The sequence below is a fragment of the Thermobia domestica genome, chromosome 1, assembly GCF_964235325.1.
Source record: "Thermobia domestica chromosome 1, izTheDome1.hap1.1, whole genome shotgun sequence".
Lineage (NCBI taxonomy): Eukaryota > Metazoa > Arthropoda > Insecta > Zygentoma > Lepismatidae > Thermobia > Thermobia domestica.
Genome location: NC_137454.1, coordinates 133,816,995 through 133,832,851, shown reverse-complemented (window position 1 = coordinate 133,832,851; position 15,857 = coordinate 133,816,995). Strand labels below are relative to the sequence as shown.

The 15,857-nt window shown below is 35.3% G+C and overlaps 1 protein-coding gene across 14 annotated transcripts in view; it reads left to right on the top strand.

Annotated features, from left to right (window-relative positions):
• LOC145689315 (nucleolysin TIAR-like) overlaps positions 1–15,857 on the top strand; it is a 1,166,854-nt gene that overhangs the window by 709,661 nt on the left and 441,336 nt on the right. The window contains exon 1 of one of the 14 annotated variants that reach the window (XM_081763478.1): positions 12,260–13,189. The exons of the other annotated variants lie outside the window; for them this stretch is intronic. Coding sequence (XP_081619604.1) covers positions 13,045–13,189 — 145 coding nt within the window. The 5' untranslated portion in view covers positions 12,260–13,044. Of the gene's footprint in view, positions 1–12,259; positions 13,190–15,857 lie in introns of those variants that run through there. 14 annotated transcript variants of the gene reach the window in all.

Below are 15,857 nucleotides of genomic sequence, written 5' to 3'. Positions count from 1 at the left end.
TATTTTTGTATTTAATTATTAAAATACCAGGTTAATTTATACACTAAAACGTGACTCACACTACAGAAAGGGAAGTAAAATTTTACTCATATTTTAAATTTAGGGAATCTTCCTCCGTATGACTTTACAAAATGTATTTTGTACAAAAACATTTTCCAGAAGGAATGCAGTGTTCTCACAACCACCGTTCCATTCGCACTTCACTGTAGTAAGCATATGACAATGGAATTTCTCTGTAACGCACACTACACTTCCTTCAATGACAACACTTAAATTTTCCTATTGTTTGGAATCTTATTGATTGTTTGAATTTGTTGTTCATCGCACCTCGTACAACTGTGGAATGTATTTCCAAAACATGCTACTGAGGTAGCTCTGTTGGTACAGCGTTGGTTCGCAGTCGGGAGATTGTGGGTTCGATACCGCTGCTGACCATTCTGACGGGTTTTTCTGCTTTTCCCTCAGTCTTACCAGGCAAGTGCCGGGATGGTACCTAGCAAATCCACTTTGGCCGACACTTTCCCAAATCCTTTCCTTAGTGTAAAATTGCCTCTGAGCCGTATCTGGTGTTCGTTAAATAAATAAACGCATTTTGGTGATTTAATAAGCATAATGTTTCTTTTATTTTTTCAAATGCCTATTGATACCTGCAGTAGTTTCGTTTCAATAATGTTTCTTAGAAACCAAAACGCACTTTAAAAAAATAGGAAACTGAGGTATATGTGGAAAAGTATTCGAGAAATGAAAGGGCAAACTCAACTATATTTATTGAGCGACCAAAAAAGGATTTAGCATGTTTCGGAAATGTGTAGTTTTCGCTAAAATTTATTTTCATGATTATTGTGTTTTCCGGTACATTTTCTTTCAGGGAACCCCTTCTTGGCCTAGTGGCTAGCACGCTTGATTTCGGATAGCGTGGTCCCGGGTTCGATTCCCGGTGGGGGTACAGTTGAAGGACCAAATTGGTTAGAATTCCACTATAATCAGTAGGTCCACGTAGTCTTTAGTCTAGCAGGCATAACCGTGGGACGTTAAACTAAATCAACCCAATTTTTTTCAGGATTTTAAAATAATTTGCCTCGTGACGCAGTATAAATGCATGCTATAAAAAACGGGTAATTTATTCTATAGTTTTTTTCATCATTTCCTTTAATGTTCCAGACATTTTCTCTTTCGGCACTTTGCCAGTCTCATCAATAGTCTATTGTTGATAGGTGATTTCCATATTCGTGTCCATTGTAGAGTTTAGAAGCGAAACGAACTTTGGTAATTCACCACATTCTTGTCAAGTATGAAACATACAGGTCAGATTCATCGTCGCACACTACGAGACGAAATCAGATCATTTGTGCTGTTTGAAAGAAATGAACATGAATTTAACAGCAATCTAACATTCTCGTGATTGATACACAGAAAGATTTGGTGATGTTCGCGTTCAGCAGACGTGTTTCGGCCGAAGTTCACAGAATTTACATCTTCCAATCTCTGTATCAGGATTGTTTTTTGAACTGTTTCACGAAGTGTTAGAAACGAGTACCGTTTTTGAACTTTTTGTTTGCCGAATGAATCTCTGATGATTAAACAATCTCGAAGTCCTAGTGCCTGGTAAGATATTGCATCGCTTAAATAAAACTGAATAACTGCTTCTTCAGTTGCCGTTTTTGATGAACTTTAATCTAGTGTCTTGGCTGTTTTTTTTATTGTCAGTTGCAAACTGTTGAAACAATTGTTTAACAACAACCTTACGCTTATTGGAACTATGAGGTAGGCTTCTTTTAACTTTAGCCATAGCTTTCCATATGAACACTGAGATGAAAACACTTTGTTAGGTGAAGATGCACTGGTACTTGTTTATTTAACATAGCATCAATAGCTGTGCTTAATTTCTTTTTCTGACGATATCGTCTCATTTCTTCCCTCTTCTTCTTTCGCATATGCTCCTTCTCTTCAATTGTAATATTTTTCTTTTTCCTTTCACGTCTAATTCTCTGTTTTCGAGTCTCTTCTTCGAAATTCGGCATTATTTCCGGACGTACACCGTGCTGTGCTTTACGTTGTGCAGCAGTTTTCGCCATGCTTGAACGTGACGCACACTACATACACTTCAGTAATTGTAAGTCTGTCTTTATTTGAGTTTCCAAATCAATATCACGGCAAATAGTTGCTCTATCTATCAAGAAGGAAAATTGAAAGTATTAAACCGTTACATGCAACTTTCAGCAGGAAAAAATGTTTTTTTCTCGTGACGCACACTACAGCACAAGACCAGTTTTCTATTATGAAATACCATTTAAACAGCTGAAAGTAGACAACATTCTCATATGTAGTGATACAGAATACGGCACTCTGCACTCAAAATTGTTAACACCTTTTTCTTCTCTTCTCAATAAAATGAATGATCGACAATTAAATGCCAGTCGATATGCCTTTCAGCTTGTCTCACAGAGCGGCCATATTGGATCAGCACTGTTGTCAGTTCAGTACTTTACAAACTGCAGCAAATTATATAGCATTCATAATTTTAGACCTCAATCGAAGATATGGGTAACAAAAACAAGCGAAACACATAAGTTTAGAAAATACACTTTTGGTGTACATTCCCGTGGAATTACCCTTACATAATTTAAATGAAAACACCTCGTCAGTAAACCATATGTTGTGCAGAACGTGATCCTCTTGCACTAACCATGAAATGATGTCTTTGTTGCTTGTCCTCTGCTATCAATTTATGGACAACTGTTGTAAGGGAACATTTAAAGATCAGAATGCAGAATCCTTTGTATGAACGGACGTTATATTCCTAATTCAGCAGTCGTCCTTGTTGATTTGCTACGATTTCGTCTCAAAGCAACGCGAATTGCTTCAATGTTTTCACGGGTTCGGACACTTGGTTCGCGCCGTCGATTCTTCTTTGCCACAGAGCCAGTTGTTTCAAATCGACGATACAATCTCTGAATAGTCTGTTTACTTGAAGTCCATTTTGTACGAAAGTGTACACCAAAAGGTCTTTGTGTCGCTTCAAAACTCCTGGTTTCTTACAAAACAGTTCACCTTGCACTCTTTGTTCAACGCTCAATCTGTTCTTATGCGCCATTTTGAAAATTGCTGTTTGACGCCAAGTAAGTATTCGATACTAACTTCTCGTGACATCTACCGGATCTTCCATAAGCCAAAGTATGCAAATACGAGTTATCAACATTCTAATCTGTAATATTACATGTGTAATGAACAAAACAAATGGTATGAGGTTTCGTGCGCCACCCTGTATATATTCGTCAAAATCATGAAAACCACTGATCAAGTGCAAATATTAAGTCTTATCCTATCCTTATATTAATATTATTGGTGATATGATATCCGCAGTCGGCGTTTTGCGCTACACTATAATAAAATCATATCTATCCAAGTGGCAAATTGGGAATACCATATAATTCCTTGAATTGTTTCCTTTGATCCAATAAGCTCTTTCATTACTATTATTATTATTTACTGACGCATACCTACGAGCTACGACTCTCTCTGAGTTGTCTTCATTCTTGTCTAGGCGTTTATATTTATTTTTTTTTTATTATTGTACGCAATCACTATCTTAGTCAAGACATGCAATTATTCATAGAATTATATTAAAGATATTAAAACCGCATACGTACTTGTATTCAGTATTTTATATTCTCATATAATCATGCAGTAGTATATTATTGCATTGGTTTTATATATATTATTAGTATTTGTTAATATAGATCTAGTAAATTATAGTAAAATCCGATGATTATTCTTGTCTAATCTTGTAATTATTTTTCTCTTTTAGGTAAGTACTTTTCCATCTGGGATTCATTGTCGAAATATGCATATATATATATCTGCAGTATGTGAGTACCTGTTTAAAGTTCATAATTACTATTCCATTATGGAACCATTATGGAATAGTATAATTCGTATAATAATGAAATAACTTAATATTTTATTCTAATGTTTTGAGAAATAGTTCTTAAATATAAATAATTTGTTTACCGATAATGAATTTTGTATTTTCGTAGATACTGGCTAATTCGTTACAAATCATAGCATTAAATGGACAATAACAAAATTCGCATGCTTTACAAACGATCAAAATGAGGCTTCCTTTATCCCTTTTGGGACACTGTTAATCCATCAGCGTCCTCCCACTAAGTTTGTCGCCGAAGACTGATTGACTGGTTAAATAAATAAATATGTCCTTGCAAAGTAATCGGAAGTAGCATAACGGACTCCTAATTTCCTGTTTGATATATATGCTATGTATACAACATGCATATATATATATATATATATATATATATATATATATATATATATATATATATATATATATATATATATATATATATATAATTAATATAATATAATATAATATAAAGCTTGTTTCTTTCCTACTTATTATTCTCTATGAAACTATTTGGCAAACTTGTCCAAGTTTGTTAGTTTCTCTAAAATAATGAGTATTCGACTAGTGAATGTTATCATTGTTAAATCGTCATCCTTCCGGTATCTTTACGCTTTAATTTTCAAAAATGGAGAGATTAGGATTTAGTCTAACCTCGATGGAGCCACCAATCAAGGGTAGGCGGATTTGGGTTTTTAAAACCTCTACCTGCATGTTGAATTGCATGTTGAACTGGGATCGAAATATGCTTAAATGGTATTGTTTCTCTATAAATGTGGAATCAAGAACCCAAGCTCTGTACCATGTTATACTATGAGATTATTTCTAATTCTAAGGTTCTAATTTGGGGTGTATTGCGAGAGAGCGATCATTAAATCTCACAAATCAAACTTAAGAGAGTTTTAATGGAGTTTAATTCTAAATGTGAGTTTGTATTTGTTGTTTTATGCACTTTGAAAGCGTAGTACAAACAGATTTCTCTGACACATACCCGGTAAGTTCTGATGAGGATGAATCTTCCAATTCCATGTTTTTGATTACTGCTCAGCTTCGACCCTGATATAGTTCGTGTTGGCAAAGAATTATTACCTCAGAGACAGAGTACTGATGAATAGTAGTCCTTTATTAGTCATGTAGTGAGTATGCCGAACACCCACTGTTTCGGCAGTATTATATTTAAAAAGAGTTCAGAACTTCCGTTATTTCCATGATGGCGATGGACAGAGATCTTATGTCTGACTACCGCTGTGTTGAACTAACTCCATGGACTTCCTAAACCACATGACCTCCCAGATGAACTGCACTGCTGGTTTCTTAAAATTACCTAATATTTTATATCAGGATCTTTGCTGAGATCCTGATATATATCTATATCTATATCCTGATATATATCTATATCCTGATATATATCCATAAGCTCGTGAACGTGACGTAAAGCCTAGTGCAAGTAATAAAAATATTCCGAGTCCGGGTTCCAGAATAAATTTCGGAATTAAGAAAGAAAAAAGTATGTCTGTGCCTGCTTTCCGTAAAGAGTTCAATTATGTAAGTAAAGCTGTCATAAGCGCATAAGACAAATTCCCAGACATTATTGTATAACAGAGTTTACATCGTGATATAATTCTTCAGATGCAATTGTTTACAAGTGAACTTATTTTCGTATTTCCATATTTCATAAATTAAAAATGAGAATTAGATTTAACTTGAAAATGAAAGCTAAGATTGGTACTGCCATAATATTAATGTGACCTGGAGGCAAAAATCTCTAAATTCAATAAAGAAAGTAAAACTTTTCACTCGCTTGTACAATCCACACATTACTGTTTAAATATGTTTCGTTGTAATAATTGCAGTAATAGCTTCATGTAGTAAACCGTAAATAAATGAGTCGGCAGGCGGAAAGATGATGAAGAGACCGGAGAAAAAAAATGGAAATCCATGATTCAGCTCATTAAACCGTTGTACAGAAAAGTGTTTATAAATTAATGGCTGATTATTTTGTATATTTTATGAATTTATAGCAACGAATTGTTAGTTGTATGTTTTTTTTCTTTTTTGTATGAACAAAATTAAATTTCTAGTTTAACGTCCCACGATTATGCACCGAGGCTAACGAGAGACAGTGGTGATAATGAATGAAATGGTGGGATAAAAAGTGGAAGGAAACGGGAGATCTACGTGATAACTCACAAAAACGTGTTTGTTCACCATAAAGGCCCACTGAGCACGAATTGGGATCGAAACAGGGACTCCATGCACCAGAGATGATCGTTCAACAACTGTCACCGCAGCCTTTTCTTTATGTGTTTATCAAGGGTATATGTTTTCGTTTCATTCCTTTGTAGATACGTGTGTGAATGATGTTTTCATTCCTTGTCGAAAATCAACATTCTCCTACTATTATATAATCATAATCGGTAATAGGAACGACAATGGATTTACAAGGGGAGCCACAGATATGAATAAAGGAGGGAGAGAAAGGGAGGCTTTGGAGAACCGTACCTTAACCTGCGGGGTATTCTTCTTCGAGCTCTTTTGTTTCGCCCACGAAAACACTAATCACTTTATTTCAGCCGACTGCGTGCCCATTTAGTAAGGTGAGGGTCGACAGAGCCCCGGGAGTATGGGAAGGTAGAACAACTAGGGCTCAAAGACCTTCGCTTTGACAGACTTTTATCAAAGTGGGATACACGCCACGCTATGCGAGTCTAATCGATAATTTCATTTTAAAACAGAAAGGAGAAGCAAAATGAGAACTTCCCCTCATCCCTGTGTCCTGTACTTTGAACTGTAACAGTTAAGACAAGATCAGATGTATTAGCACGGGTGTTAAACTCTGTAACAGGGATGCTTTTGTTTCTACAATAGAATCGTGTTTGTGAAATTTGAAGGCATTCCCTTGTTTAAGCTTGCTGTTATATCATCGCATATTTCACTTCTCATGGAAATTTGAAACCCTGCATTTTGTTTTAGCGGAAGCATCACTTAATTCGTTGATTGTTATCTTTTCTTTATTATGAATTATTGAAAATTATATTGTGTATTTACTTAATTAATGCTAAGTGCAGAGCCAATTTTAAAATGCTGGCAGTCAGACGATGTGTTTATTGTGATATGAATGTCAGTGTATCGACATTTTCAATTTTAGATTGCACTGGTAATAGTGTTTCCAATATACAGTTTGTTCGTAAAATCTATTTCTGATTATAGTTGCCTGTGGTGCTATAGTCATATGGCGATTCAATTGGAACAATTGTTATGGCTTAGGCTAATATTCACTCTATAATGTTTGCTGAATTCCATGCAGCAATAGTATATTTGCTTTCAAGCTGTCCAAATTAACAGTTTTATCCGGATATACATTTTGCGCCTAATCCTAATTTAGCAGCTCTTTTACGTACTAAACAAGAAACCTAGCGGTGACAAGTAATACCTCAAATCTTTGTTTCATAGAAGAGATGGTGTCTCAGTGCTAGAACTGTGACCTCTCTTGCAGAGTGGTCTCTGATTCAATCCCAGGCCAGTTTTTTTTAGTTTAACGTCCTACCATCATCCCCCAAGCCTAAGGGAGGTGGTGATACTAAGATGACTAATAATGGTGAAATGAAGTGAGAGGAAACCAGAGAACCCCAAGAAAATCACGCACATATGAGAGTGTGTGGTGGACAATATCTTGTCAGTTGGTTTTCCCTGGAGTTTCCCGTTTTCTTTTCACATTCCGATACTATCAATTATTTTATAAGCATCATTTTGGAGTTACAGCCCGCCGAAAACTGGTCGGATCAATATTAAAAGAGCCATAAGTCGAGAACGAAATCTCGGATCAAGGTCTGCTAGAAGAACAAAGTAATTATTAGAGTTTCAAACTATGCTGTGCGTAAGTGTCAGAAGTCTCATGAAACAGCTATGTCCGTCCGTTTGTTGACAATTATCAGAGCAAAAACGCTGATATATATTTAGAAGTGGTTTTCTGTAATCAATTCACCATCGCAAGAATAGAGTCCATCTCCTTCGTTAATCTTCTATTCAAACGGGAAGTTGAAGCACGGTGGCTCAGTGGTAGAGCGCTTGGTGCGTGGATCCCTGGTTTTATTCCCGGCGAAGTAAGTTTGTGGTAAACAACATAGTGCTCGTGGGTTTTCTGAGAGTACTCCTGTTTCCTCCCGCTTTCTCATTCCACCAATTCTTCCATAATCATTCACTTGCTTTAATCATCGTCTCCTTTAGCCTAAAAGGCATAATTGTGAGACGTTCAACTCGAAGATTTCATTTCATTTTTTCTTTTTTTTTTCTTTTTTTTTTTTCATTTCAAAGGGGAAGTAGTTTAAATTAGCCGTTTCCAGTTTTAACGTTTATCAACATAGAACAAAAACTGTAAAAGATACCGTGAAGCAGGATCTTTCTTTTTTCTTTTTCTTTTTTTCTTTTTCTTTCTTTCTTTCTTTCTTTCTTTTTTTTTTTTTTTGAGCGATTCAATGTCTTAAGACTACATGTTAGTGTCTCATGACTGTCCCGAGCTCCCTCGTGGCTAAGCGGTTAGCGTACGCGCCTTTGGCGTGGGAGACTCGGGTTCGATTCCCGGCGGGAGCTCTTGTGGTTCGGATTCCACGTTAATCAGTAGGTCCACAGTCATATAGCCTCGCTGCTGAAAGGGACACTAAACTAAACTCAACTCAACTTTCATGACTGGCCGCAACACAACCAAAACTGAAAGTTGTTAAAATACACTACTATTTGCGGTTTCAATACTGATTTTCATAGTGCAAAAAGACATAAGAAGCTGTTTTTTGCAATCGATTCAGCGTCCCAAGAGTATTCTCCATCTACTTTGATAATCCTCTATTCAAACCGGAAGTGGTATAAATTAAGCATTCTCAGTTCTAGCGTTAATTGTCAGAGAACGTAGATGGTAACATATCTAAAAGCTATTTTGTCTAATCTATTCGATGAAGCGTCTCAAGAGAATATAGTTGCCCAAAATAATTCATGCGAGGTATAACTCCAAAATTACGCATTTCAGCACCCAATTTGGTCTGAAATTTTCGTCTGAAGATTCATTTCCGAGAATTGTTTGGGGGTTTTCAAACGCCCCGTATATTTTGGAATAGACTTTTCGATTTTGTGCAGACCGCTTAAGACAAAATGACAAAGAAGGATGACCATATTTTACATGGAAGATGTGTCACGTGACGCATATCGGCGCTTCAAATATTTACTTAATTCTGGATTGAGCATAGATAATTTTCTTTCACAATCACGAGATCTCGATTTCAAATTCCGCAATGGCGTTCTTAGTCAATATTTTCTAGACTTTTTCTTTCTGCTTTATCAAACAAATGTAGACTGAATATAAAATCCGTTCTAAGTGCCAAAACGAAACTATCGAGTAAACAGCCGAGATGTTACTTCAGAACTGATTGGACATATAGGCACGTGCGTTCTTTGGGGATTATTTGAACTATTTCCACAGTGAATATTACATAGCCAGTTTTTCACTGAGTAGTGTTAGGCACATAGGCCACATTTTTACATTAAACTGAACTTTTCCATTTGTGGCACTTAGCACGGGTTTTATATTCAGTCTACAAATGCTGTGATAGTAGTTTTTACTTATAATTCCGTCAGTTGGAAGACATCGGAAAAAGAGGTAAATATTGCAGTAGAAAATTAAAACAGAAGGTAGTGAAGTAAGAGGAATATATTTAGAAATGAGGAGAACAAAAAATAAGGAGGGGAGGTAGTAATAACATGTACAGTACTTGGGAATAAGTTCGAACAAAATGGTAATGTAACTGGGGCAGATAGTGTGCCTATTGAGTTTCTTAAGAATTCCACTAAGGTAGGGATGAAATACTGTTATTTGTTATGACATGTGAAATGGATGATTTCAGATTAATTTTTCATAACTGTAACAATTCTATTGAAAAATAAGAGAAACGCAGTGGGATGTAAAGAGTATGGGGCAATTAGTCTAATATCAGTGACTGCAAAAATTGTTTGTTGATTGGTTCGAAGTTCAGCGTTCCTTTCAGCATTGAAACTATATGAGATGTAGGCCTATAGCTAAACGTTATATCCGAAGCACATGAGCTTCTGCTGGGAATCGAACTCGGAACTCCCGCGTCTAAGACACATATGCCAACCATATAAACACAAAGACCCTTTGCGAAAGTCGTAGTGCAGGTATGTCACAACAAGCGAGCAAACTTGAAGAAGGGAAGAAAATCTACGTAGTTCTTTTGACGTTTTAAAAAATTATGAAAGTGCTAAGAAATGAAATAAGAAAATTCTCGTTGAGCGTTTCATGATTGTGTACTGTAGATTAATGGAGAGAGATTATTAATGAAAGTAAATGATTTGAAAGAACTAGTAGAATGACAATGCGGGAAGAAATGGAAGAATCTAGAGCGAATCTACGAACGTGATATTGTCAACCAAAAACTTACATGATTTGACTTCGAACCTGGTACCCTTCATACCCGGTCTACCACTGAACGACTCTGCCCCCTAGTGCTAAATAAACCTAAGAATGTTGGGCTATACAATGGAGAGATTGAAAACTCATTAACAAATATATGAACGAGCGAATAAGTTATAATAGGAGAATGAGTGACAGGGAGGTGTAATTGGGAGGGAATTTGACATAATATTGCTTTTCTTCAATGTTAGTATCTATTGGGATTAAATGGGAGAGGGGGCACTGTGAATAAGTGGTAGAGCGCTTACCTGTGGTGCGTGAGGTCCCTAGTTCGATCCCCCGGTCTAGCAAGTGTGGTGGACAACATCGTGCCCATGATTTTCCTCCGGGTACTCCCGTTTCCTCCCACTTTCTCATTCCACCAATTCCATGATTTTCCACTTGTTTTAATCATCGTTTCCCTTAGCTTTAAGGGCATAATCGTGGGACGTTAAATTCAAATATTTAATTTCTATTGAGAAGAAATAGTTATGAAAGATAAGAAAAGTTAAGGGCAAATGCCTTAACTTTCATTAGACATGGGCCTTTTAGCAGAATCTGAAATAACAGGCACTTTTTTTAAAAATAGGAAAACGTGTGAAGAGTATCGAATGAAAATAATGTTAGAAAGATGAAAGCATTAGTGATCGTGTTAAATATAGAACTTGGATGGAAGAAAATACAATAAAAATAACTAGGTACCTGCCGTGTTTAAATCTACGAAATGCATGCTCTTTTAAGCTATATATAAAATGTACTAAAATCAGCCAAGATTCATTCTGAAGTGGATTTAAAAGGAATCGCAATAGACTAAGTGACTTCTGGTTCAGTTATACAAGTTTTCAAATCAGAGAGTATAGTTGGTTAGGAGTTGATTATTCCTAATTTGAGGAGTCAAATACAGTGTTGAATCTCAGATTCGATACCAGATCATGTGTATGTGTAAAAATGAAGTGAAATCTTTCAATTTAAGGCCCCACGTTTATGCCCGTGAGGCTAAGGAAGACGATGATTAATTCATGAATGCTGATGGAATAATTGGTGAAATAAGAGTGCGGGAGGAAACGGGAAAGAACGCGATGTTGTCCACCACGAACTTACTTAGCCGGGGATCGAGCCAGAGATTCTACGCACCAGGGTAAGTGCTCTAACACTGAGCCACCGTGTCCCCATCCATATATATCTGGATAGGAGCACCGGATATATATATATAATATGTGTGTGGGGGGGGGGTAGACATTTTGTTCTTAGGTTTTCTCGAGCTTCTCCCATTTTTGCCTCCTTTAGACATAATCGTGGGACGAAAATCTAGAAATTTTGTTTCATTTTACGATGTGTTGGGGGTTTGTTAAAAAAAAGTTGAGAAATCATAAAAAGATCGAAGAATATAATTATGGCAATCGTGTAAGTAACGTTGGTTTTATTTTCTCTACTTTTCTATCAAATAGTGACATACGAATTGTTATTTGTGTCCATTAAAAAATAGTAATCTAATTTTTATGTTATTTAACATGCAAATGTTTTAGATTCAAGCTAATACTATAAACAAGCGAAATTTCCTTTTTGTCTGTACGCTGAAATGACCAGTGTGATTTAACTTAGTTTACTATTTGCATTTCCGTTTAGTTAAATATAATTGAGGAGATTCGATGTGATGATTGAAGTTTTGGTGGAAATGAAAGCTCGCAAAGTCTTCACCTCCCTTTGCTTTCCTATCTCATACTGAAGACGTCGAAGTTCACTACCACGGGTTAAGCCCCCTAATTTCACCCTGTTCGGATGTTTCCGCCATCTCTCGGTGAGCGTTCGACCCGCCCTCTGTCGACTACCCTACCACCCGACGACGTTCCCCGATGTACCCTGTAAAGCGTCGGTAGCATTGCGACCGTCAGAGTCGTGGCAGCCGCGGTGGTGGGAGGTTGAGTGCAGTTAGACAAGCTGCCACCATCTGCCCGTGCAACGCGCCATGCGCTTGGCGTCCTGACCCGACGACGACGTCTTTTCTACATGAGTGACCCTTGACCTGGACTGGGGTCGTGACCTGGGAAAGAAGCAAGCTTTTCCTTTCGATTTCCATCAGAACTTTTCGATCTCGGGGAGAAAATCTTCACAGACCCTATTTTTCCCCTCCGTAATTGCGGCAGTTACGAAGTAAACATAACTGAAAGCGTGTTGTTTATGTGTGTGTGAGTGGACGTTTCAGTGTTCAGAACTGTATGAGACTGTTAATTGAAACCAAGAGGAACCAAATAAAGAAATTCGTGGACTTTTTTCCACATGCCAACTTGGGTCGCGTGGTGGCTATGCTAGTTTGTTTATATAACGCCGAAATTTTTCGTAAACTGGAACTAACAAATTAAGAAAAGAAGTTTATTTTCCTCATACAAATTAAATATATAGACAAAATTATATATACATATAAAGATATATATATATTTGTTAAGAAGAGAGGAACATATAAAAATAACATTTATTATCTGTTATTTTATTAAATAGTTTATATATATTTTCATAACATATATTTTGTTTGCTTATAACGGCTGCTGCAGTGGAAACGTATACGGTTCGTGAGGGCCAAGGCCGGTTATCTGTCGTTCCCCGAGCCCTATTACATGACGCCAAAGTGTTTTTGACGGGCAGCGTGCAACCATACCCCCGACGACCCATGTTGGCAACAATGTCGACATTAATGCTGCCTGCTGCAACAATGACAACAATGACGAATCCTGCGCCTATACCAGTGGCGCAGGCGAAGTTAGAAGCCAATGGCAAGCCCACGCTCAACAATCACAATTCCAGCAACAAGTCAGGTAAAATAATAATAATAATAATAATAATAATAATAATAATAATAATAATAATAATACGTATTATTTAAAATATCTAGAGCATGGAAACTTAAATTGCCGTCTACATTGTGTATAGTAATGTCATCAGTCCTGATCATGTTTACTCTCTGTACAATTTATAAATTAATTAAAAGTCATCTTAATTTACTTTGATATTTTAATGCATGCTATTGACAATAGTGTGAGAATTGTCTGTGTACTGTTAGTATTATTGTCTAGTGTATAGTACTTTGATGTTAAAGTATGGTTTGTATATAAAATAGCTTCTCCCTCTCTTCTTTTTTTTTCCCTAGCGTATAAAATACGAGTAGTAAGCAGGCAACTACACGCTGCCTGCTGCGACTACACGCATCTTGTACGCGTCGTTCCCAAGCTGTGTCTGTCTGTACTCACACAGGTCCACGTGGAATCTTTCCCTCGAATCATGAGCAGGTGGTTTGCATGGATCACTAGCAACACCCGGTTTTCCTTCCTATTCTTCCCCACTCGTCGACTCACGGTTTGTTTGTGATCTGCTTCAGAAATTCTCACAACTGGTAACTGTTTGAGTATGAAAGAAAGGATAAAGATCACAGCCTCATTTACAAGAAAAATCAATTCCATGATCACGACACTACACTTTGAATACTAATTAAATTAATTTATCTTTCACTTTTGTTGTATAACAAGATACACATGTACCATCTGTTGTCTTATTCTCTATTTTTTTTTATAACGTAAACTATTCGTAGAAAATATATATGACGCATAAGCTATATAAAATTTAGAATACTTACAAAATGACCTTAATTTATTTGAAAGAAAACAGCTGTATGTAAAATACGTTAAGTTGATATTCTGTAGCAGATACAGTGAAATTGATAAAAATTACAGAAAGGAAAATTGAAATTTATTTTAAGTTCAGCAAGTGTGGCGTGAATTGCATATATCAGATATTTATATAGTTACTTTATCCATGAAAAGTATGTAAGTTATAACTTATTCTCTTAGTCTGCAACAGATATACTGAAATTCATTATTTGACAAAATTACAGAAAATAAATGAAAAATTCTAGTTTGAGTTCTGCAGGTTCATTAGTTGTAGATTATTGTTTTTATAATCAAGCCAAAACATAATATATTTCTACTCTTAAGTCGATTAAGTGTCGTTTTAAGGGTATACTGATTAGTAGAGCAATTATATTATTTATATGGCATGCATAAACGTATATTAAAAACATTAGAATATATTGTGCAAAACACTTATTTTATATACATTATATGTAAGATCAAATGTAATTGGTCACTTGAAGCAATTTCCAGTGCTTTAGTAACAAATTTATTGCCAGAAATTTCCTTGCTCATGTCTGTAACTACTTTAAATCTCTTCTCGAAATCATTATGTTCCTAATTATGATCTTGGTATAAATACTATGCTCAGATCATAAAATCTGTATTTTATAAAAGTACTGTACTGTAGGAATTTTAATGCCTTGTATAGGATACATTCAATATGCAAATGCTTTCCTCTCTCTCTCTCTCTCTCTCCTTTCCATATACATATATATAGTAGCCTATCTAGATGAACATGACTTAAAGAGATTATTGCTCGCCTAAATACAAATAAAATTCGCGTACTTTTGACTGTCCAGATCAGAATACACCACCTACTAACTCAAGTAACTACCCTATTGATCGATTATACCAAGTCAACTCCAATTCTTAATTTAGGGATGTTAAAATAAATTTTTATGAATATTTTCTAATAACAAAAATTATATATTCTTTCATTATAATGCGGTGATATCTTTGGCAATGCTTTGCTGTCGTGTTTAGTCATAATATGTAAGGTTAATATTAGATAAAATTCTTTTAAATGAAATACATGAATGAGTATGAGTTATACGTGTTACTTTGAGTTTAATTATTGTCTCTAATGAAAGATAGGAGTTTAACAGGTTCTCATTTCCTCGTAATTATAAATACCATTTGTATTCAGTAACGCCACTTGGGTGCGCTGTTGCAAGTAATATATAATACGTAGTTTGTTATGCATTTTCAAATGTACTATAACTTAGTTAGCAAAATGCTCATAGGTAGTAACATGTCGTTGAAGTAACAAAAGAAAGATAATATGAAGAAAATTTCTATACCTAAAATTTAAATTTGTCTATGATTTTTTTCTTAAATGTTAATCTTACTTCTATTAATCTGTTGTTGAATTAAATATAAATTACATTTTTAATACATTGAATAAACATTTTAAGATATCCTCTCCATGAATTTTCGTAACTTTAGATTTTCAGAATATTTTTTAGATGATAAGACATAATTCTATTGGTTCTAAACTGAAACCAGTTCAAATTATAATTATTTTCCTATCAGAAACTTCCGCTGATAAACACGAAAAAAATTCGTGAAGTTTCAGTTTTATTATTAGTATTGAGTTTATAATGATATTGAGAATAATATATTAACTTTTAAAGAGAAGCTAAAAATCTTTATAATTACACATTTGCGGAAATTTTGTCATAAGTACCTTAAAATTCAGTCACTATACATTCCTATTATGAAAGAAAAAAATAAGTCTCACGCTTAATTGGATTGTAAAATATAAATCTTTATTATTATTATTATTATTATTATTATT